General features: G+C 43.8%; 1 protein-coding gene across 1 annotated transcript in view; it reads right to left on the bottom strand.

Annotated features, from left to right (window-relative positions):
* Positions 1 to 23,195, bottom strand: part of DNAH3 (dynein axonemal heavy chain 3) — a 93,013-nt gene that overhangs the window by 30,755 nt on the left and 39,063 nt on the right. The window contains exons 29-46 of the mRNA XM_060692883.2: positions 21,411 to 21,609; positions 20,753 to 20,861; positions 19,250 to 19,363; positions 18,398 to 18,574; positions 17,264 to 17,355; positions 15,461 to 15,680; positions 14,344 to 14,478; positions 13,561 to 13,672; positions 11,118 to 11,359; positions 9,393 to 9,493; positions 9,100 to 9,205; positions 7,595 to 7,724; positions 6,345 to 6,584; positions 4,945 to 5,048; positions 3,938 to 4,232; positions 2,615 to 2,794; positions 413 to 536; positions 148 to 304 (exon numbers count right to left, since the gene is read on the bottom strand). Coding sequence (XP_060548866.2) covers positions 148 to 304; positions 413 to 536; positions 2,615 to 2,794; positions 3,938 to 4,232; positions 4,945 to 5,048; positions 6,345 to 6,584; positions 7,595 to 7,724; positions 9,100 to 9,205; positions 9,393 to 9,493; positions 11,118 to 11,359; positions 13,561 to 13,672; positions 14,344 to 14,478; positions 15,461 to 15,680; positions 17,264 to 17,355; positions 18,398 to 18,574; positions 19,250 to 19,363; positions 20,753 to 20,861; positions 21,411 to 21,609 — 2,837 coding nt within the window. The remainder of the gene's footprint in view (positions 1 to 147; positions 305 to 412; positions 537 to 2,614; positions 2,795 to 3,937; positions 4,233 to 4,944; positions 5,049 to 6,344; positions 6,585 to 7,594; positions 7,725 to 9,099; positions 9,206 to 9,392; positions 9,494 to 11,117; positions 11,360 to 13,560; positions 13,673 to 14,343; positions 14,479 to 15,460; positions 15,681 to 17,263; positions 17,356 to 18,397; positions 18,575 to 19,249; positions 19,364 to 20,752; positions 20,862 to 21,410; positions 21,610 to 23,195) is intronic.

The raw sequence follows: 23,195 nt of genomic DNA on the forward strand, positions 1-23,195 counted from the left end.
AGGGGAAGGAGAAGGAGAAGGAGACAGAGAAGGAGAAGGAGAAGGGGAAGGGGAAGGGGAAGGGGAAGGGGAAGGGGAAGGAGAAGGAGAAGGAGAAGGAGAAGGAGAAGGAGAAGGAGAAGGAGAAGGAGAAGGAGAAGAACACACCTGTAAATGTGTATGTGGGCACAACAGCACCCCTCGAATCACCCGGGCGAAATCACGTAGATTAAAGACGTAGTGAGATTTCGAAGGGGTGGGAAGGAAGTTCTCCATGGCCAGCTTGTAGATATTCATGGTCGCATGAACCAGCATTTTGCCAAGCCTTTCCAAAAAAAAAAAAAAAAAAAAGAGCCAAAAAGAGAGGCGATTATGAGTCAGAAAAATATCAAGCCACAGATCCAGCAACGTAGGTTGGGAAGGAGACGTTCACCTTAAAAAACTGGCCTCAAAGCCTTTGCCGAAATGCCAGTCTACGATGGAAACGAAAATCTTGGTTAAAACCTCGTCGTCGAAAGAGCTGATGGAGATGATGTTGAGATGTCGCAGGAAGCGACCTGGAGATGCAAGGAGAGGAGAAGATCGCAGGATTGGACCAGGGGTGGGGCTGCTGGGGGTTCGCAGAGGTTCGGGAGAACCTCTAGCTAAGATTCTGTGCAGTTTGGAGAACCTCCAAATCCCACTCCTGGTTGGCCCCACCGACCCCATCCCTCCCCTCCCCCTCCCAGGAGTCGCCATGAGGCCCATTTTGGATGCAGATAAGTGCAGGGTGCGCATGGAGGCTCGGGGAGGGTGAAAAATGGGCTTACCGGAAGTTCAGGAAGGCCAGAAATGGGCCCGTTTCCGGCCTCCAGAGGGCCTCCGGAGCCTGGGAAAGCCGTTTTTTCCTTCCCAGAGACTTGAGGAAAGCCTCTGGAGCCTGGGGAGGGCAAAAACGCCCCCCCACGTAGTGTAGGAGGCCGGCTAGGCCACGCCCACCATGGCCACGCCAACCGAGCAGAGAACCCCTTGCTAAACTTTTTGAAGCCCACCCCTGGATTGGACACTCTGCATCTCCTTCTAGGTCACCTAAAGCAGATATTTGAGTCTACCGGCAAACTCTTCTTAAACTACAGTTGTCCCTCCACAAGTCCCAGGTGACCTCTGCACCTGATGACTTAGGGGCCATACCAATGAGGCTTGAGAACTCTTGTGGCCCATGGCCCTTTGTCCCAAAGCTGCACACCCAATTCTTGTGAGGGTAGAAAGTCTAAGGGTTGTCTAACGAAGTACATGTCTAAGCAAGTATGTTTCTAGAGAAGGACTAGGGATGACACGATAGAAGTCTTCCAATATTTGAGGAATTGTCACGGAGAAGAGGGGGGGGTGGACCTATTCTGCAAAGCGCCTGAACGCAAGAAAAAAAAAAAATAGAAAAAAGCAGAAATTTTCAGTCAGTGATCAGTGGAACAGCTTGCCTCCAGAAGTTGTGAGTGCTCCATCACCGGAGGTCTTCAAGAAAAGACTGGACAACCATTTGTCCAGAATGTTATAATGCTCAAGCAGTGGGCTGGACTAGAAGATCTCTAAGGTCTCCTCCAATCCTACGATTCTATGTTTTAAGAGTTTCTGTAGGGATGTCTGCAGAGTACGGCCAAAGTCAAGATGGTATCCCTCTTTCTCAGCACAGCCGTCCTCACAGGGTTGTGGAAAAATAGGAGGGAGGAGTAGTGTGTATGTTCACCGCCTTGAGTTATTTATATAAGTTATATATATTTTCTTACTTTTTCGTAGGTTTTATGTGTGTTTTTCTTTTAGCCAGGTTTTTCCTACGTAACCAAGATTTTTCTACAGCCCTAGTTCAGTGGAGTCACATCCACTCGATTCTGGGCTTTTTTTTTTTCTTCTTCTGGCATCCAGCAGGCCTTATGCTGCCCTATGCTGCCTAGTGAGAGACTTACATAGATCTATTTCTGGCTCGTTAGCCATCATCAGTAAGCCACACCCACATTTCATGTATCCTCCCTGTAAAGGTACAATATCTATTTTCTTTATATATATTTATATATATAAATATATAAAGAACCCACAGCTTCTAAACTGAAAGTAGGGGCCCGATGATGACAAGTTGAGAGCTTGTCGAAACGTTGCCAAAAAGGAAAACTTTTAAAGTGTTGGTTAAGATTTTAGCCAGAAAACAAATCAAAAGAGCCTTGATAGTACAGTGGTTTAAGCACCCTGTTATTAACACAACTGCCTGCAATTTACTGCTGGTTCGAATCTCTCCAAGGCTCAAGGTTGACTCAGCCTTCCATCCTTTCTAAGGTAGGTGAAATGAGGACCCAGTTTGTGGGGGCAATAAGCTGACTTTGTATAAATATACAAAAAGGATGAAGGCTATTGCTTAACGCATTGTAAGCCGCCCTGAGTATCTGGAGAAGGGCGGCATATAAATCAAATTAAATAAAAAAGAAAGAAAGAAAGAAATGGGCTCCTTTCTTTGGATTCTCATTTTGGCTAGGAATCCTGTGGTCAGCCACCAACTAAATGTGCTATGAGAACATAGAATAATAGGGTTGGAAGGGATCTTGGAGGTCTTCTAGTCTGACCCCATTCGACCAACCGCATCTTCTTGAGTTGGAAGCCCACTCCCTACCTGTAATATCGTTTCTTCCACCACCGGGAGGACCCATGGCCGAAAGGAAGAGGACGTCCACGATATCCAACCTTGTGGTATCTTTCTTATCGTACCAGTGGCCGTGGTTCATCCATTGCCGAAGGAGTTCGATTGGGGGCTGAGCCCCGTATATTTCCTTGGCTGGCATGTTTAAGTCATCTAGGAAAAAAATATGGTTATGCCTCAGACAGCAGGGAAAACCTAGGTATTATTTTCACACAGGTAGGAAGAAGGTTGATACATTTAATAGCAATAGCACTTAGACTTATATACCGCTTCTTCTAAGTTTGTTTTATGTTTTGTTTTATTAAATTTATATACCGCCCTACTCCCGAAGGACTCAGGGCGGTGAACAGGCACAGAATAAAATACATAAATACAAAAGTTAGAAACAATTTAAAACCAAATTAAATAATTTAGCCCAAGATTTAATTTAGCCTAAGAGGTTTACAAAATCAGCCTATTTTCCCCCAACAATCTGGGTCCTCATTTTACCCACCTCGGAAGGATGGAAGGCTGAGTCAACCTTGAGCCAGTCAGGATTGAACTCCTGGCAGTGGGCAGAGTCAGTTTGAAATTCCACATTCTAACCATTGTGCCACCACAGGTAGGTAGGTAGGTAGGTAGCTTGCTTGCTTGCTTGCTTGCTTCCTTCTTTCCTTCCTTCCTTCCCAAGCTATAGCTATACCACTTCACGGTGCTTTTACACCCCTCTCTAAGCGGTTTACAGAGTCAGCCTCTTGCCCCCAACAATCTAGGTCCTCATTTTACCCACCTCGGAAGGATGGAAGGCTGAGTCAACCTTGAGCGTGGTGGGATTCGATCTGCCAAACTGCTGGCAGCCGGTGATCAGCAGAAATAGCCTGCAGTACTGCACTCTAACCACTGTGCCACCGTGGCTCTTTTAAGTAAAATACAGAGAGCTTTTAGACCCATTTAGAAAGGATATTGATTTATCCGTTTACTGTATATATTTTATGTATTCAATTCATGCTTATAATTATATAAATTACCTAATATGTTCTAGATAGATAGATAGATAGATAGATAGATAGATAGATAGATAGATAGATAGATAGATAGATAGATAGATAAATAATTTTTCCAGCTCAGCTCTGGCTTATAATTTAGCACAAGGGGAGAATCCCGCCACTGACTTCTGCAAGCCACGATTTGCAGTTTCTATAACCCAGACTTCGCCAACCATGGTTGAAACAAAACACGACTCAGGAAGGAGGTGGGAATCCAGAAAGTCCCAAATCTGAAAGAAAACAACCTGAAAGAGAAAGCGTCTTCTCTCACCTACGAAGACGATCGCCTTTTTCCCTATGGTGGGACCAAAAAGCCCTTTCCGTCTTCTGTCCAGCTTCGACATGATAATATCCTGGGTTTGATTGGCGGAGGTCCTGGCAGAGAAGTTGATGACGTTTGGGACGTATTTGGCCTTGGGAAGCTGGATCAGGAAGCTGTTGGTGATGGCCGATTTACCTGTCCCGGTGGCTCCCACGAACAGCAGGGGGATCTCATGCTCCACGTAGGTTTTGAGGAAAAAGTTCTGCCGGGCAGTTTCTGTGGTGGGGATGATCAGTTCGGAGACCTATGATGATGAGAGAGGACTCAGGAGAAAATTCTCCCACATTTGTCATCTAATTCCAAAGCAAAGTTCTCAGAACTTAAGTTGGCCTCCCGCATTGCAAAGCTACAAATATTTCACCTGTGGCTTATTCAATAAACCACAATTAAGCCAGGGGTGGGCTTCAAAAATTTTAGCAAGGGGTTCTCTGCCCGGTTGCTTGGTGGGTGTGGCCATGGTGGGCGTGGCCTAGCCAGCCTCCTGCACCATGGTGAGGGGGCGTTTTTGCCCTCCCCAGGCTCCAGAGGCTTTCCTTGAGCTTCCGGGAGGGTGAAAACAACCTCCCCAGGCTCCGGAGGCCCTCTGGAGGCCAGAAACGGGTCCAACCTTCCGGTAGGCCTGTTTTGTGGTGGCCTAGAGGTGGAGCTCTTGCCTCACAATCAGGAGGCTGTGAGTTCAATCCTAGGTAGAGGCAGATATTTTTCTCTCTGGACACACTGAGAATGTATCTGCTGAAAAAAAAACTCCGCACTGGCGACAGAAGGGCATCCGGCCAGTAAACACTCAGCTCCATTCGGTTGCCCAAACTTCACCCGGCAAGGGATTATGGGGTCGTTAAAAGGGGATGATACTGGGAAGCTTTCTGGATGAGGAGCGAAATGCATTAATTACTTAAATAAATATCAAACGATAAATATTTCCCGATCATGCTGACAAACAAGCACAACCGTTTCACCTTTGCACCGGCGGCAATTGCTTGCTCCTCCTTCGTGATATATTCTATCCACATGTTCCACTGTCCACTGGCTTGTTTATGAAAATAAAAGTCATACACAGACCCTGATTGGAAAAGAAGGATAAAAAGTATTTAAGAAGCTTGTCAAAACAGCAAAGTGACATTAAATGTTATCACGTGTGGATAGGGTGGATAAAAATCGATGTTTTTTTTTTAAAAAAAAATCGGATATTTTAAATTTAAATTGGATTTTTTTTTAATTTTTATCAAATTTATTTTAATAAAATGCTTTTGGAGTAAAAATCTATCCAAAGAGTTTTCTATTTAAGATACATTAATAATTTAGTTTATTCAGCATGAAATGGAGTTTAGTTATGGAGCATGAGGCTGTATATTCTGCAATATTGGGACTGTCGTTAAGTCAACAGCGGGTCAGAGGAGGAGCTGCTGCGGGACAGAGGTGACAGTTGCTCTTTAAAGTTTATGATTTAAATGGACTTGATTTAAATCAAGCCTTTTTACTAGTGATTTAAATCATGATTTAATTTTTTTTTTTTAATTTGATTTATATGCCGCCCTTCTCCGAAGACTCAGGGCGGCTTACAATGTGCTCAGCAATAGCCTTCATCCTTTTGTATATTTATACAAAGTCAGCTTATTGCCCCCACAAACTGGGTCCTCATTTCACCTACCTTAGAAAGGATGGAAGGCTGAGTCAACCTTGAGCCTTGGCGAGATTCGAACCCTGCAGTAATTGCAGGCAGCTGGTCTTAATAAGCTTAATAACAGGGTGCCTTAAACCCCTGTACTACCAAGGCTCGACTTTATTTAAATCAAATCCCGTTTTTTGCTCTCCCCAGGCTCCAGAGCCTTTCTAGGAGCCTGGGGAGGGTGAAAATGGCCTTCCCCACCCCCACCCCCGGAGGCCTTCCGGAGGTCAGAAACAGCCATTTGCCAACTTCCGGTGGGACCGGAAGGTCCGTTTTTTGCTCTGCCCAGGCTCCAGAGCCTTTTTAGGAGCCTGGGGAGGGTGAAAATGGCCTTTCCCACCCCCCCAGAGGCCCCCCGGAGGCCAGAAACAGACCCTCTGCACATGTGCAAACCCTTCTGCACATGCGCAGAGGGTAAATAACAGGTTACTTCCTGGTTAAAACCAGGAAGTAACAACAACTGGGCGGGTGGGTGGAGCCTCGCGCTGCCATCGCTACCGGTTCCCCAAACCACCCACCACCATCACTATCGGTTCGGCTGAACCGGTCCGAACCGGTAGCATTTCACCTGTGCTCCAAGGCTCCTTCCAACTCTGTTATTTTGAACTACAATCCTTCCCACTTTGAAAAGTGGATGATGTCTTTTCCAACTAAATCCCTTTTTTAAAATAATGGGTTTCCTAGACACACCTCTTTCTGGAAAGAGGTTGGTTTTGGTCAGCTTCACGCTTTTGGGGCGAGGGTTCTCATCATCCATGCCCATCAAAAGGTTTCGGTAAAAATGGTCAAACTTCTTCCGTCCTTCGGCATTCAACGTGCTCCCGATGGTCCACACCAGAGAGAAGAGGAAGAGGCCTTGCAGCCACAAGGTTATCTGCTGGCTGGACATGGCCTCTCCTGGTTCCTCCTCATTGGAACTCCTGATTTCATCTACACACAAAAGAAGACAAGATGGACCAAAAACAGCAAAGTGGGAGACAAGGAAAGTCGCATGTTTCCAGCATACACAGATCCCCATTTCTGGCAGGGGGAATTCTGGGAGTTGAAGTCGACATATCTTAAAAGTTACCAAGGTCGAGAAACACTGCCTTAGCATGTTAGGGTCCCAAAGGCCAATGCAGCATCTTTTGTGGCACATCTTGCTTTCAAAGCTGTCATACAATTAGACAGTTTGGTCTACTGGTGATGGCACCAGGCTAGAAACTAGGTGACAGTGAGTTCCAGTCCTACCTTAGGCATGAAAGCCAGCTTGGTAACCTTGGGCCAATCACCACGGGATGGTGGGTTCTCGTCCTGCCTTAGCTATGAAAGACATCTGGGGTGACTTTGGCCCAATCACCAGGAGTTCTAGTCCCACCGTAGGCATGAAAGTCAGCTGGGTGATTTGGGGCCAACCACTAGGAGACAGTGAGTTCTAGTCCCACTTTTGGTATGAAAGCCAGCTGGGGCCATTTGCTCTCTCTCTCTCTCTCTTAGCCCAACCCCTTCACAGGTCATTGTTATGGGGAAAATAGGAAGAGGAAAGTGTGTTGGATATGTTTGCTGTTTTGAGTTATTTGCAAAAGTAATAATGGCAGGATATAAATAAATAAGTAATAGATTGCTTAACGCATTGTAAGCCGCCCTGAGTCTCCAGAGAAGGGCGGCATATAAATCAAATAAAAAAAAAAAAAGATGAAATAATAAAAAATAAAATAAAATCAGATAAATAAAATAAAATAAGGAATAAAGGAATAAAATAATAAAATAAAATAAAATAATAAGATAAAATAAGATAAATAAAATAAGATAAATAAAATAAAACAAAATAAGGAATAAAGGAATAAAATAATAAAATAAAATAAAATAAGATAAATAAAATAAAATAAATAATAAAGGAATAAAAAAATAACAAAACAAAACAAGTTTCATGTTGCCGCAAAGCACAAACTACGCCTTACCAAGCAAAGAATCAAACAATGTTATCATGGTATGGGTCAGGTGGATAGGAGACGTCTGAACCAAAGTTTTGCAATGGTGGCGAATAAATTCCAGCGACGGCTGAACAAGCCACATAAAAAGGTCGTCAACCTGGAAAGCAAACCGCTTGAGAGATTAACCGAATCACAGGACACGTCCCTTTTAAACTGGATAGGTGACAGATCCCTTCCGCAGCCCTCATACTGGCAGAGATTGAAGAGATCTGAGGTGTAAAGTTGGATTAGCATAAGAAATCGGTCTAGATTTAATATTACTCTAGACCGGGGTGTCAAACTCAAGGCCCGGGGGCCAGATTGGCCCATGGGGTACTTAGATCTGGCCCATAGGGCCGCCCTGGAAACAGCAAAGGACTAGCCCGTGGTGCTTCTGCCATTGAAAACGGAGCTCGGGAAGGCCGTACACAGCTCCATTTTTACTGGCAGAGGGTTGCAGGAGGCTGTGGTAGCCAAAAACGGAGCTTGGGAACCCGTTTTTGCTGGCAGAGCGCTTGGGCCACCACAGGAAACCTGTGTGAAACACGAGTGATGTCGAGCTGGCCATGCCCACCCCGGCCACGCTCACCCCAGCCCCTGGAAGTCAAACACAACCCTGATGTGGCCCTCAATGAAATCGAGTTTGACATCCCGGATTTAGACTTTATAGATGTGACAAAGTTTCAAATGGCTTTGGAGCTATACCTGTTGAGATCCCTCGCCTAACTAAACCCGCAATCTTGTGACACTTCAGGTGTTTTTAAATCATTTTATTACAACGTCCCACTGTCAGAAAAATTGCACGGTAGTGTAGTGTTGAAAACTTTCCATTAAAGCTTTAGAAAGGTTCTAACATTACATGCACCTTGCACTCACTTCTCAAACCAGTTATTGAAAAGTCTGCAAATTATTGGCATGGTTTATACAAGAAGCGATCGTTTACTTAGTTCCCAAGTAATCCTGGGAACTCAGCAAGTGACTCTCAAGCAGCGGTGGGATTCAAATAATTTAACAATCGGTTCTCTGCCCTAATGACCAGCTGGGTAGGCGTGGCTCGGTGGTCATGTGACCCTGTGGGTGTGGCCAACTCAATATCATTCATGTCAATGGGCACTTCATCTTACTGTTACAATGTAGTAAGGGTTAACCAGAGAGGCAGTTTCTATAAGCAAGGCAATAAAGATTAGGCTAGAAACACCACCAGAATGTTTCCTTCCTGCCTTCCTTACAGGATTAGCCCTATAAAGTGGAAAAAAACCAAAATAAGATTTCTTTTAACAACCAATTCTCTGAACTGCTTAGAAAGTTAACAACCGGTTCTACCGAATAGATGCGAACAGGCTGAATCCCACCACTGCTCTCAAGGAATCCGGACACGAATCAATACAAATAAACCTAATAGGATACATCTGAACAGCCCTTAAATTTAAATTCCCTCCTTCCCCATCAATATTCAAATAGCGAGCATGAAAATAAAATGAAAACTGGCCTACCAATTCTATGTGCACATCTTGTAGATTTGAAGGCAGCATGTTCATATACGAATCTTTCAAAGGTTTCCAACCCAACTGGTGAGGCTCCATATAAATCATGCCGCACCTTGAAGAAATGAAGAGAATTGAGCTGCACAGATTTGCTAGTTCAAAGAAATAAGGTCTTCAGGAAAAGCTTGGCAGCCATTTGTCCAAGATCTCCTGCCATGGACAGAGGGTTGGACTAGAAGACCTCCAAGGTCCCTTCCAATGCCTATGATTCTAACCCTAAGAATTCAGCCGGCCAGATTTACCTGCTAACCGTTGCTGGGGAAGCTTGTTCAAGATCTTCGGGCTCAAAGATGAGGCTCATTTGTGCGCTCATTTGAATGATCTCCCCGCTCATCAAGCACAACTTCAAGGGAAACAGAAGAAAAGCGACTTCAGTCTGGTGTGCAGGAGAGTTTGCAACAGAACTCTGGGTCACTCAAATATGTCTGCTGTAGCTATAGGTAAAGGTTTTCCCCTGTCTTTGGAATTGTGCAAAGGCATTTTCTGTGGTCATGTGGCCAGGATACACTGAGGTACACAGAATGCTGTTACTTTCCCACCGAAGTGGTACCTATTCATCTACTCGCATTTGCACGCTTTCGAACTGCTAGGTTGGCAGGAGCTGGGAAAGGGATGAGAGTTCACCCTGTCAGACAGCGCTCGGGTCTCGAACCTGGGCTGTCGCTCTTCCAGCTGACAAGCCCAGCGACTTTAACCACTGAGCCATCGTGCCTCCTCTGTTTTAGCTGGCCCATGTCATTCACTATTTCAATTAATTGTCCCTGGTGAAGATTACCCCAGCAGCAAGAATTCTGCAACAGAAACCTTCATGCTTACAAATTAGTTTTTTCATTTTCCTGGCTCTTAGAATCATTATTTTTTAAAAAGTCGAGTCCATACAGATAGTCCTCGACTTACAACCATTCATTTAGTGACCGTTCAAAGTTACCATAGCGTTGAAAAGTGGGACTTATGACCGGGCCTTGAATTTACAACTCTTGCAGCATCCTCATGGTCATGTGACCAAAACGTGGGGGCTTGGCAACTGGCATGTATTTGTGACAGTTGCAACATCCTAGGGTCACATGATCACCATTTGCGACCTTCCGAGCTGACAAGGAAAGTCAATGGGGAGGAGCCGGATTCACTTAACGACCGCACGATACGTTAACAACTGCTGCGGTTCGCTTAACAACTGTGGCGAAAAGGGCCATAAAATCAGGCGTGACTCACTTAGCAACTGTCTTGCTTAGCAAAGGAGATTCTATTCCCAATTGTGATTGTAAGTCGAACCCCATCGCTTGCTATGGCTTGGTTTTGCCCATAACTGGAAGTGCCGTTTCTTTTCTTTTCTTTTTTTTTTTTGTAAATATTTTTTATTTATTTTTTTCAAATTTAAACATAAAAACATAACTTTCAAGAGCAAAAATCTCGATCCGGTCATAGATGGTTACCACGCTTACATTCCTTTCACAAGCTCAATTCACAATTTCCATTACATCTTTTATAAATAAACAAAAAAAAGGGAAAAAAAAGAAGATAAAAAAGAAATTCAAAACTTAAGGAAAAACCAATTTTACCTCAAATTTAACATTTTCATCTATATAAATCCATTATATCTATCCAAAATTAGTTTCAAATTCACTTTCCGGAAGTGCCGTTTCTGTGCATACGTGTCTATTTGTGCTTGTGTGTGTGTGTTGTCACTGTGTGTGTGTATGTGCATACCCTCAATTTTTTAAAAGTCCATTTAATAAAGTGGTTCACTACTTCGAGATGTTTTAGTGGGAAAACAGCGTCAAAGTTTCCCTAATTATCTATTTGAAAAAATAGCTGAACAGCGCAGGCTAAGTGCTTTTTGCTTTAAATCAAATTAGTTTATTGGCTTCTAAAAAGCACTTTCAGTTATTCAGCCGAATTAGACAATGCAACCTAGAGGCTTATGTCAGCGCTGGGGAGGGGGGGGCGGAGAAAAAAATGCCAATTACCTTCTTGTTATCATCTAAGACGGTGTTCATGTTTTCGATCCAAACGGCATCAACCGGCCCGTCAAAAATAATCCACTTTCGGTCCTCATTGGTGGAGGAGGCCTGCTCTCTGAAAGTGTTCGCAAGAACGCCGTCTGTCCATTCGTGGCTAACGGGATCAAAACAGCCGTACAGTTGCCCCATGGTGATCGCTTTCGGGTTGATAATTTTGTATTCTACAGCAACCTCTTCCATTGATGGTTCTAAAGACAGACAGACAGACAGAGAAGAGGGAGGGAGAGGGAGAAAGAGAGAGAGAGAGAGAGAGGGAGAGAAAAGCATATTTTCAATCTGGGTTTCTGAACCTTGGTAACTTTAAGTGGACCAGTGGTGGGATTTCAATTTTTTTTTACTACCAGTTCTGTGGGTGGGGCTTGGTGGGCGTGGCAGGGGAAGGATACTGTAAATTCTCCATTCTCTCCCCACTCCAGGGGAAGGATACTATAAAATCTCCATTCTCTCCCCACTCCAGGGGAAGGATACTGTAAAATCTCCATTCCCTCCCCACTCCAGGGGAAGGATACTGTAAAATCTCCATTCCCTCCCCACTCCAGGGGGAAGGATACTGTAAAATCTCCATTCCCACCGCACTCCAGGGGAAGGATACTGTAAAATCTCCATTCTCTCCCCACTCCAGGGGGAAGGATACTGTAAAATCTCCATTCTCTCCCCACTCCAGGGGGAAGGATACTGTAAAATCTCCATTCCCACCGCACTCCAGGGGAAGGATACTGTAAAATCTCCATTCCCTCCCCACTCCAGGGGAAGGTTACTGCAAAATCCCCATTTCCTCCCGATCAGCTGGGACTCGGGAGGCAGAGAATAGATGGGGGCGGGGCCAGTCAGAGGTGGTATTTACCGATTCTCCAAACTACTCCAAATTTCCGCTACCGGTTCCCCCAGAACTGGTCAGAACCTGCTGAATACCGCCTCTGAAGTGGACTGCAACACACAGAACAGTTGCAAGAAATCCCTTCCCTTTAGCTAAGTCGGTGTTTCTCTCAACCTTGGCAACTTTAAGGTAAGTGGACTTCAACTCATGCTGGCTGGGGAATTCTGGAAATTGAAGTCCACACAGCTTAAAGTTGCCAAGGTTGAGAAACACCTATTTAGCATAAAGGGAAGGGATTTCTTGCAACTGTTTAATTGGTGCTGTTTCCTTCTTTTTTAAAAAAAAACACAACAAAAACCAGATTGGATTGATTGATTGATTAATTGATTGATTCAAACATGTAAGAGATAACAGATATAAGTATAAATATGGACATGAACACAGGATAAGGATACGAATAAATGGGGACAGTAGGACAGGGACGGAAGGCACGCTGGTGCACTTATGCATGCTCCTTACAGACCTCTTAGGAATGGGGTGAGGTCCACGGTAGACAGTCTAAGGTTAAAGTTTTGGGGGTTTGGGGAAGAAACCACAGAGTCAGGTAGTGCATTCCAGGCATTGACCACTCTGTTGCTGAAGTCGTATTTTCTGCAATCGAGTTTGGAACGGTTTACTTTGAGTTTGTATCTATTGTGTGCTCGTGTATTGTTGTGGTTGAAGCTAAAGTAGTCATTGACAGGTAGGACGTTGTAGCAGATAATTTTGTGTACTACGCTTCAGTCAGACCGAAGGCGGCGTAGTTCTAGGTTGTCCAAGCCCCAAATTTCAAGCCTGGTGGCATAAGGTATTCTATTGCCTTGGTGGCGCAGCAGACTAAAAGTGCTGTTAAGTAACACCAGCTGCCTGCAATTATTGCAAGTTCAAATCTCACCAGGCTCAAGGTTTGACTCAGCCTTCCATCCTTCCGAGGTAGGTAAAATGAGGACCCGGATTGTGGGGGCAATAAGATGACTTTGTATGAAAAAGAACACCGCTTCGGGGGGGGGCGAAAGCCCTACTAAGCAGGTATATACAAAAGTATGAAGGCTGTTGCTTAACGCATTGTAAGCCGCCCTGAGTCTCCAGAGAAGGGCGGCATATAAATTGAACCAATAAATAAATAAATAAATATTATGAGCAGAGGAGTGGAGGACTCTTATTTGAGTGGTGCAGTGGCCTAGAGGTGGAGCTCTCACCTCACAATCAGGAGGCTGTGAGTTCAATCCTAGGTAGAGGCTGATATTTCTCTCTCCGGGCACAATGAGAATAGATCTGCTGCAAAAATTCCACATTGGCAACAGGAAGGGCATCCAGCCAGTAAACAATTCAGCTCCATTTAGTTGCCCTGATTCCACGCTGGAGGAGTTACGGGGTCATTAAAAGACGACATACGGTCTGATTTTGTGATGGAAGGGCTGGTTAGCATGTTCCTGTTATTTGGTGACTTTTTCCCTTTGTAGCTGTTTCCCCAAGGGGAATCTTATTTTCTGTGTGAACGCAAAGCGGGGTGTCGTTCATTTGATCTCTCACCTTGGCTCAAATCCCCGAGGGCGGCAGCGAGCACTTTATACGCAAAGGTTTTGCCACCCATTGGTTCGCCCACAATCATGAAGCCATGACGCACCATCATCATCTCGTAAATCTGTAACGCGAAATAAATAAAAGGCATTATTTTAAACCTTGATGAGTGGTATGCTGACCTAGAGGTGGAGCAATCAGGAGGCTGTGAGTTCGATCCTAGGTAGTGGCAGATATTTCTCTCTCTAGGCACACTGAGAATATATCTGCTGAAAAACACTCTACATTGGCGACAGGAAAGGCATCCGGCCAGTAAACATTCAGCTCTGTTCAGTTGCCCAGACCCCATCCTACCCCACAGGGGATTATGGGGTCATTAAAAGAAGATGATGATTTTAAACCTTGATAAGATATCCAGGGAGTTTTTAACTGTGCCAGAACCGCTTTGACGTTAACCAAGAGTTTTATATCGATTTCCTACAATTCCCAAATCCTATCAATAATGTGCTTATGTTTGCTATTAGTGCTCCAGATTTCTAGATGCATGTCTTTAGAAGCATTGTTTCGCAACCTTGGCAATTTTAAGATCGGTGGACTTCAACTCCCAGAATTCCATGCTGGCTGGGGAAATCTGGGAGTTGAAGTCCACTCATCTTAAAGTTGCTAAAGTTGAGAAACACTGGATTCGATGCTTTAGTTAACCGGATTAAATTAGCAGTGTTGATACTGACCTCCAGCACATTGCTTTGCTGGCAGTAAATATTTTTTAAAAAGGGAGAGAAAAATGAAAGAAACCTGAATAATTTTCCCAATAAACCAGGGAACCGGTTGAAGATTCATTTTCTCAATATTCTGATTCAGTGCCTGGATGAAGAGGACATAATCAGGTTGCGGAAGGACAATTCCAGGAAACAAATCAGATATGATTCCCTGTGAAAGAGAAGGAGAAAAAAAAGGAGGTCTGGAAAAACGGAACTTCCAGGAACAGTTATATGTATATTTTCAAGGTTTTGTACCAAATTTGGCAAATGGCCAGGAGTCAGGAAGCATAGAAATTCAATTAATAAATAAGTATATCTCTTCCTGTTCTGCATTTTCAGATAGATTTAAGAAAGTTAAATAAGTAGGGCTACTGCAGAGAATTAGGAAGCCAAACATCTGAAGAAGTTTTAGAACTATTAACTTCCTCAAAGTTTTGTCATTTTAATAATGTATATTGAAATATATATTGAGAGTCAGTTTGGCCTCGTGGAGAAGGCGCCAGGCTAGAAACCAGGAGCTGGCGAGTTCTAGTCCCGCCTTAGGCATGAAAGCCACTGAGTAACTTTGGACCAATCACCAGGAGAATGTGAGTTCTAGTCCTACTTTAGGCATGAAAGCCGGTTGGGTGACTTTGGGCCAATCACCCGGAGATGGTGAGTTCTAGTCCTACTTTAGGTATGAAAGCCGGTTGGGTGACTTTGGGCCAATCACCAGGAGATGGTGAGTTCTAGTCCTACTTTAGGTATGAAAGCCAGTTGGGTGACTTTGGGCCAATCACCAGGAGACAGTGAGTTCTAGTCCCACTTTAGACATGAAAGCCACTGGGTGATTTTGGGCCGATCACCAGGAGAATGTGAGTTCTAGTCCTACTTTAGGCATGAAATCCAGTTGGGTGACTTTGGGCCAGTCCCTCTCTCTCAGCCCAACCCACCTCACAGGGTTGTTGTGGGGAAAATAGGAGGAGGAAGGCGTGTTGGATACGTTCGCTGCTTTGAGTTATTTGTAAAGATAATAAAGGTGGGATACAAATAAATAAATACTACTCCACAGGTTAAAAATCTACATTGCTTTTGATGTTTCCTAATCATTTCACAATCCCTGTTTTATACCGAAGAAATATGTGTTACTGACATCCGGATAATGATCTTACCTGAAACAAAGGAACATCTTGAGCCAAAAATTTAGCTAAGTTAACATCCAACAGAGCTCTGAGCAGCAAAACACTTTCATTTTCTATAGGATATTTTAGTTTCAAGTTTCCTGCTGCTGTCAGGACGGATTTGACCGCTCGCATCCCATAATCATAATGATGTTGTGAGGACAGCTGTTCAGAGCAAAGGCGGTAAGTGGCAACAATTTTCTGTGCAAGGCTGCAAAAGATAAGAAGATGTTCTCATTCCTGAAGCCAAAATATCAAGCAGAGAAAGAAGGGTAAATATATATATGCAGGAGAACGAGTGGCAGAACCTGGGGGAAGAGTCAAAGAGGTTTCAGTCTAGAATCCCTGCGTACTCACAAGCAAACTAAATCCATCTTCCTTTGAATTCTACTGACCCTTATCTACCGTATTTTTCGGAGTATAAGATGTTCCTTAATTTTTGGGGAGGAAAATAAGAAAAAAAAATTCTGCCTCTGCCTACCAGCATCCATCGGTATTCATCTGGCTAGCATCCTGTCAGTGTGTGAGAGGGTTGAGGGCTGTTTGGAAACTGAAACAGTATTTGCTGTGTAAGCAACAAGGAAAGAGACAGCAAGGAGCCTGGGTGTGGCTTAGGTCTGCAGCTCTGAGTCTGTGCTGAACTAGTCTAAACTAGTCTGCTGCTCAAAACTGAAAGTGAAACTCCTCTCCTCTGCTTGTGTTTTGCTTTGGAAAACCTGCTTTTGGTATTGTATATTTACTTCAGGTGTTATATTATATATAAAGAGAAACTACTGAATCCTGCTGAATCAGTTACTTGTGTATGCTTTCTGGATGTGATTGCTGCTGCAAACTCTGAGTCCTTGCAGCAAATAGCAAACAGCAAACAGTCATGTCAGCTTCAGCCCATTATTGCAGCCTGATTCAGCACAACCAGCTGATTGGCGGGTGGATCAGCCTCCCGGAATACCCACACTCAGCTGTTCCACGCTGCAGGGATTGCCACAGACCATGGCTGCCTCCGTGCCTCGCTATTGGCTACATTCGGTGTATAAGACGCACCCAAATTTTCACCCTCTTTTAGGGGGAGAAAAAGTAAGTCTTATACTACGAAAAATACGATAATTCTAAGCAAGCACCAACCACTAGTTGAGAAGATTCCTGTGCATAGACTTTTAGAAATAAATCAGTTTAATCCGGATCTTTACATGTGGACCTGATCTCTCTTCCCTGACATTACTGTTATCACTACATTTATTTCCTTATTTGTAAAATTTAACACAGCAAAAAGCGTTAATGCGCAATAAAAACAGGTATATAAATATGAAATAGTGGTTTAGAAACCTTACAATGATAAAATATTAGGAAAAAAAATAACAAAGGCCTAAAATGGATAGAATGTTCCTGGACCATTTATAAACAGGAGAACAACATAAATGACCAATTTTTCTTCTTATTAATGGGATGACACTGACTACAGTTCTAATGACTGGAATTGATTATTACGTTAGCCTCCAATTAAAAATAAGAAATTAATCACTCTAATCACTCTGTTTGGTATTTTAACATTTCATTCATAAAAAAAAAAAGAAAAGATAGTGTTATTGACCATGGTAGCTAGAAAGAAGAAACTTGAAAGCAACTCTGAAGACACAAAATAATAATCTAAGTATTTTTGACAAGATTCTAAAATTTTAGATCCCTGGATGGGATTTTTGTGTATAAGAAGAGGGGGGAAAAAAGAGTATGAAAATGTGTCTTAATAATAAAAAAAAAAGCAATAGCTTTACTTTGTAAAAATGCAGCTTTACCTACCTTCTGGAATCAAGAAATCCCATCGAATAAAGTGAAATTTCACCAATCAAAGCATAATCTGGGACCATCATGGCTACTGTTCGGAATAAAGCCTTTAAAAATAAATAAATAACAGCATATCCTGAAGAGAATATAAAGGAGAGAATTCCCAAATTTTTCCTTAAGAATCCTGCAATGGATTCCTTCAGCATTTTGTCCTAGTACGTATTCACTAATAGATTGGGCAATCATTTGCCTGGATGGTATAAGGCTCCTGTCTTGAGCAGGGGGTCAGACTAGCAGACCTCCAAGGTCCCTTCCAGCCCTAGGATTCTATGACTCTATGATTCTAGGTAAAGGTTCCCTTCGCACATATGTGCTAGTCGTTCCCAACTCTAGGGGGCGGTGCTCATCTCCGTTTCAAAGCCGAAGAGCCAGCGCTGTCAGAAGACGTCTCCGTGGTCATGTGGCCGGCATGATTCAACGCCAAAGGCGGACTCTATTTTTCTATTTGCATTTTTTACATGCTTTTGAACTGCTAGGTTGGCAGAAGCTGGGACAAGTCACGGGAGCTCACCCCGTCACACGGTACTTTTTGTCTGAAATGTTGTAGGGTTTCCTGCCTGGGCAGGGGGTTGGACTAGAAGACCTCCAATGTCCCTTCCAACTCTGTTATTCTATTCTATTCACTAGGGATTCGAACCATTGAGCTGCTGACCTTTCGATCGACAAGTTCAGCGTCTTAGCCACTGAGCCACCGCGTCCCTCTATGATTGTAGCTGTAGATATATTGGCTGGGAGGTTTGAGGATTTCAGTACAAGCTCTACAGTGAGTCCCTGCTTCACTAAACTATCAAAAATCTCTGGAGAAATAAGATATTAAAAGGAAAATGCCAGGCAGCCTGTCTGCAGAATGTATTCTTCATGCTGCTTAGGGAATTCTAGGAGTTGAAACCTACATATCTTAAAAGTTGGTGAGAGTATCAGACTAGTGAGAACAAGCTCTAGTGGGAGCTTGGATAGCTCCTTTCATAGGAGCTATCCGAGGTCCTGAAATGGTTATAACTAACTCTTCCTTCCTCTTTGGTTTTCCGAATTCTGTTTGTTTACTCCAATCATGGTTTCTTAACTTCCTCAGGGAAGACCATGGTTCACCTTGAGGTTATCCGGAAGTTCAGCTCGGCCAGCATAACCAGGATTCATGGTGATGAATACTGCACAAGTTGGATTAAGGGAAATTTCCGTGCCTTCGAAGAGAAACGTCCGGAGCTTGCGAATAATAGCCTGTTGAATACTGAGGATCTGTTGTGCGACCACAGAGAGCACTTCAACCTATGAAAATCAGGATATAAAAGCTTTAGGTTTCAACCAGTATTAAAATCCATTTAATAAGAGTGTGATCTAGACCAGGGGGCAGGTTGAAGACTTGTGGACTTTCAGCATGGCTGAGGGATTCTGGGAGTTGAAGTCCACAAATCGTAAAGTAGCCCAAAAGAGACTTTTGCGTTAAAGGGTTTAAGACAACAAGAGCTATTTATGTTAGACATAATTAGGGTTAGACACGCTGGGCAAGCCATGTTGCAAGGATGCCAGACCACCGCATCCCTAAATAGCTCCTCTATGGTGAGCTGTCTCAAGGAAAGCGATCGCACGGGGGACAAAGGAAGTGATACAAAGATATGCTGAAAGCCTCTCGAGTCCCTGGATATCGACACTGCCTCATGGGAAACCCTGGCACAAGATCGATCAACATGGCGCACGTTGATCCATCAAGGCTGCCAGACATTTGAAGACACAAGGACAACCATGCACAAGAGAAGCGAGCACTCCGCAAAGCCAGAGCTGGAAATGCTGCAACAATGGTGCCACACATTGTCTCCCCGACATGGGGCAGAATATTCCGTGACTGTTATAGATCTTACTAGCCACCTGCGGACACACTGGGACAGCCCACAACCCATTAGATGTCAAGGTCCTCTTCAAAAACGACGGACGAACATCAATTACCTCAATTCTGTTGAACTCATCAAAGCAGGCCCAAGCCCCAGCCTGTGCCAGTCCTTTAAAGAATTTGCCCATCGCTTTGTAATCAAGACCATCTGAACAGTTGAAGACCACACACTAAAACACATAACAACACATATTTTCATTGTTAAGTTTCCACTCTTCCCCAGCAAGCTGATCAAGGCAACACTCTTCAAATCTTGGCAACTTTTACAGGTACAAAAATTCTCCGTAAGCCCAAACCCAGAGAGAGGTTTATCAAAATGTCTAAAGCAAGCATCCTCCTGATTCACAGGAAGACAAAAGAGGAAACCCGTTCAGTTATTCATTGCAAGGTTCTGTTACTAGAGCTCTTCTAATAAAAGTAGCCCTAGGTCTACATAGTGTCTGTTTCTTGGTCTGAGCTATCTTGTAGGGCTTACATTATCTATGTCAACTTGCAAAGCTTTCAAGTTGCCATGAGCAGGAGGGAGGGAGAACTGAAGTGAATTCCATACATTCTTCCTGACCGCAATCAGAAGGAGGGTGTTAGGTTTCACAGCCAGCCAAAGTGGTTAATTGGAGAATGTGATTTATGACATGGCCAGAGAGGAGGGGAGAGACAGGGTCATAGGGGAACGTAAATCTACGTAGGATCAGTCCTAACTGCATCCAAGTATTGCCGGAATGTTGCTCCTAATAAATGACTATATTTCCTTTGAAGTTTGGATCATGGCTCATGAATTAATTAGGGCATTTTTCGGAAACTTGACTCCTCTTTCTCCTCCCCTCGACATTTCACAGAATGCACTTGATTGCAGCCAAGGCTGCAATCAGTGCAGGTAAAAGTCTGCACATCTCACAAATATTGGTTATACATAAACTCATACATCCAATGGCTATTTTTCCCTATGACACAAGGAGCAGGAGGAGGAGGAAGATGAAAAGGAGAAGGAGGAAGATAAAAGGAAGCGAACAAGGAGGAGAAAAGAGAAAAGAGGAGAAGCAGAAGGAGAAGAGAGAGAGGAAAAGGAGGAGGATAAAAGAAAAGAGAGGAGAAGGAGAAGAGAGAGGGGAGAAGGAGGAGAAGAAAAGAGAGGAGAAGGAGAGAAGGAGGAGAGAGGAAAAGGAGGAGAAAAGAAAAGAGAGGAAAAGGGGAAGAAAGAGAAGGGAGAGAGGAAAAGCAGAAGAGAGAAGGAGAAGAGAGAGAGAGAAAAAGAGGAGGAAAAAAGAGAGAGGAGGAGGAGGAGGAAGAAGAGGAGGAGGAGGAAGAGGAGGAAGATGGAAAGAGGAGAAAGAAGAGAAAAAGAAGTGAACGAGGAGAAGAAAAGAGAAGAGAGGATAAGGAGAAGAAGGAGAAGAAGAAGAGAGAGAGGAAAAGGAGGCGAAGAAAAGAAAAGAGAGGAGAAGGAGAAGGAGAAGCAGGAGAAAGAGAGGAAAGGAGGAGGAGAAAAGAGAAAGAGAGGAGAAGGAGAAGGAGAAGAGACAAGAGAGAAGGAGAAAGGAGATTCCTGATTCCTTCGGTACCTGCTTAGCCAAAGCTTTGGCAAGATCCTTAGTGGTTTCTGTTTTCCCAGTACCAGCTGGTCCTTCAGGAGCTCCTCCTAGATTTAATTTCAAAGCTCCCATTAAGGTCCTACGACATAGAAATGAGATTATAAAGAGAAATCAATCGATATATAACTATACAGAGACCCACCCTCATGCTCTCTTCACATACACATACCCCGACATGTTATCCCAATCATTGTGCATGATTTATGGTGCTATATTACATGTGAATCGGACCGTTATGCCGTCTTCAACCTAAGCTTAGTGTAACGTGTGAATTCAGTCATTGGTGTCAGGGGGCGCGAGGGATGTCATCACACAAATTATGATTGATATTTAGTTCATGATGCAACAAACATAATTTACATTGTAGAGGGAATTAAAGGGCCTCCTTGACTATCCCATATCATCTTCTAATTACCAAGGAAATAAATTCTATTGGGTAGGGGACTAAATGAATACACTTTTATCCAAGAAACAAATTCCACGAGTAATCTAAATGTCATTGCTTGAGCTCAAAAACTACAATTTTGCTTCCTGCTGTGATTCTACACCCTCCATTAAATCAATGCCTCGGCTACCCTTGATCTGTAAATATTTTCTTGAAGATTTAAAAACTGGGGAGGAATTTTACCTGTAGCATCGGTCGGTCAGCGGAGTTATCACCAAACGCAACGAGTTACCCAGGTATTCATAGCCATACTTGGCTTCGGTCGTGATCATTCGAACCATGACATCTCTGTTTTCCCAGTAGTACCGCAGTTGAGAAATCCACTGGAAATCGTTCAGATCTGAAACTCGGTCTTCAGACAATTTTGCCACCACGTCGCGTGCTGCAGAAGAAAAATGTTACTTGGTAGAAGTAAAATATTTTGGGTGTCAGACTTCGATGCTATCTCAAATAAATGAATTTCCAAACTGCCAATCTTTAAGGAAATCTTTTCTTTAATTGAGCACAACCACCGGATCATGACTCGATGCGGACAAGACTGACCTTTTGCCCCCCAATCCCTCCCTTTCCGATCCCCAAATCTCTGCTTCTCATTGGCTATCTTCCAAGTCATTCTTCAGACTTCTTGTCTTGTCATTTCCCAGGAATGTCTCCCCCCTCCTCATTTCCACGACAACCCGACTTCAAAGGGATTTAGCAGGCAAAAGTTCAGAGCTTATCTCTCTCTCTCCTCTGCTCTCTATGCCAGCGTTGAAGCGCTGACATTGGGCTGGGTTCAGTTGTGGCTCATGAAGAAAATCTAGCTACTTGGTTGCTAGGTGTAGAAAAAGACTTACCGTATTTTTCAGAGTATAAGACGCGCCGAAGTATAAGACGCACCTATCTTTTTCGGTGAGGAAAAGAAGAAAAAGAAATCTGACTCTGCCTCTGAGCAATTTTGTTGCAGCAAACAGCAAACACCCTGCTTTACTTTCATTTTCATTTTCAGCATAGTTTGATTAGCACAAGGGGGAAAAAAAAATCTGCTCCCAGCAATTTACCTCTTTGCAGCAAGCAGCAGAGCCCTGCGCAAAACAGCGGAGAGCAAATCAGTTGAGAGTCGGGAGGCTGATCCAATTAATTTGTGCTAATTAGGCTGTGCTGAAGCTGAAAGGAGCTGTTTTTTCTTGCTGTTTGCTTGCAAGGAGGTAACTGCTGCGAGGCAGAGGCCAAAGGATGGGGGCCAGTGGGTGGGTGGGGCTACATTTGGTGTATAAGATGCACCTAAATTTTCACCCCCTATAAGGTGTCTTATACTCCAAAAAATACGGTATTGCAACCAATTAATATTCATCTGTTGTGCTTAAACTATAGTGCAGTTGTGTTCTTTGGGGCTCTGCTTATAAGTCAGTGGGGGAAGCCGGATTCACTTAACAGCTGCAGTGATTCATTAACAATCGCGGTGACTAACTTAACAACTGTGGCCAAAAAGATCGTAAAATTGGCCATGACTCGGTCAAAACCACCAGCCTTGCTTAGCAACACAAATTCTGATCCCAGTTGCAGCTGTAAGTTGACTTGTATCAGAGATCTGCAATTTAGTCACTTCCCATCCAGGAGTGTGATGGTTTGATGGTTAAAGATGCTGAGCTTGTCAGCTGGAAAGTTGACAGCTCATGTTCGAGACCTGAGTGCTGCGTGATGGGGTGAGCTCCTGTTCCTTGCTCCAGCTCCCACCCACCTAGCAGTTCGAAAGCATGCAAATGCGAGTAGATAAATAGATACCACTAGCAGTTTGAAAGCATGCAAATGCAAGTTGATAAATAGGTACCACTTCACTGGGAGAGTAACAATGTTCCATGCGCCTCAGCACATAGTCATGCTGGCCACATGACCACAGAAGGGTCTTCGGGCAACGTTGGCTCCCTCAGCTAAGAAACGGAGATGAGCACCAGAACCGAACATGACTGGACAGGGAAACCTTTACCT

Source organism: Pantherophis guttatus, chromosome 14 (genome assembly GCF_059756535.1).
Source record: "Pantherophis guttatus breed Tessera chromosome 14, ASM5975653v1, whole genome shotgun sequence".
NCBI classification, from domain to species: Eukaryota; Metazoa; Chordata; class Lepidosauria; order Squamata; family Colubridae; genus Pantherophis; species Pantherophis guttatus.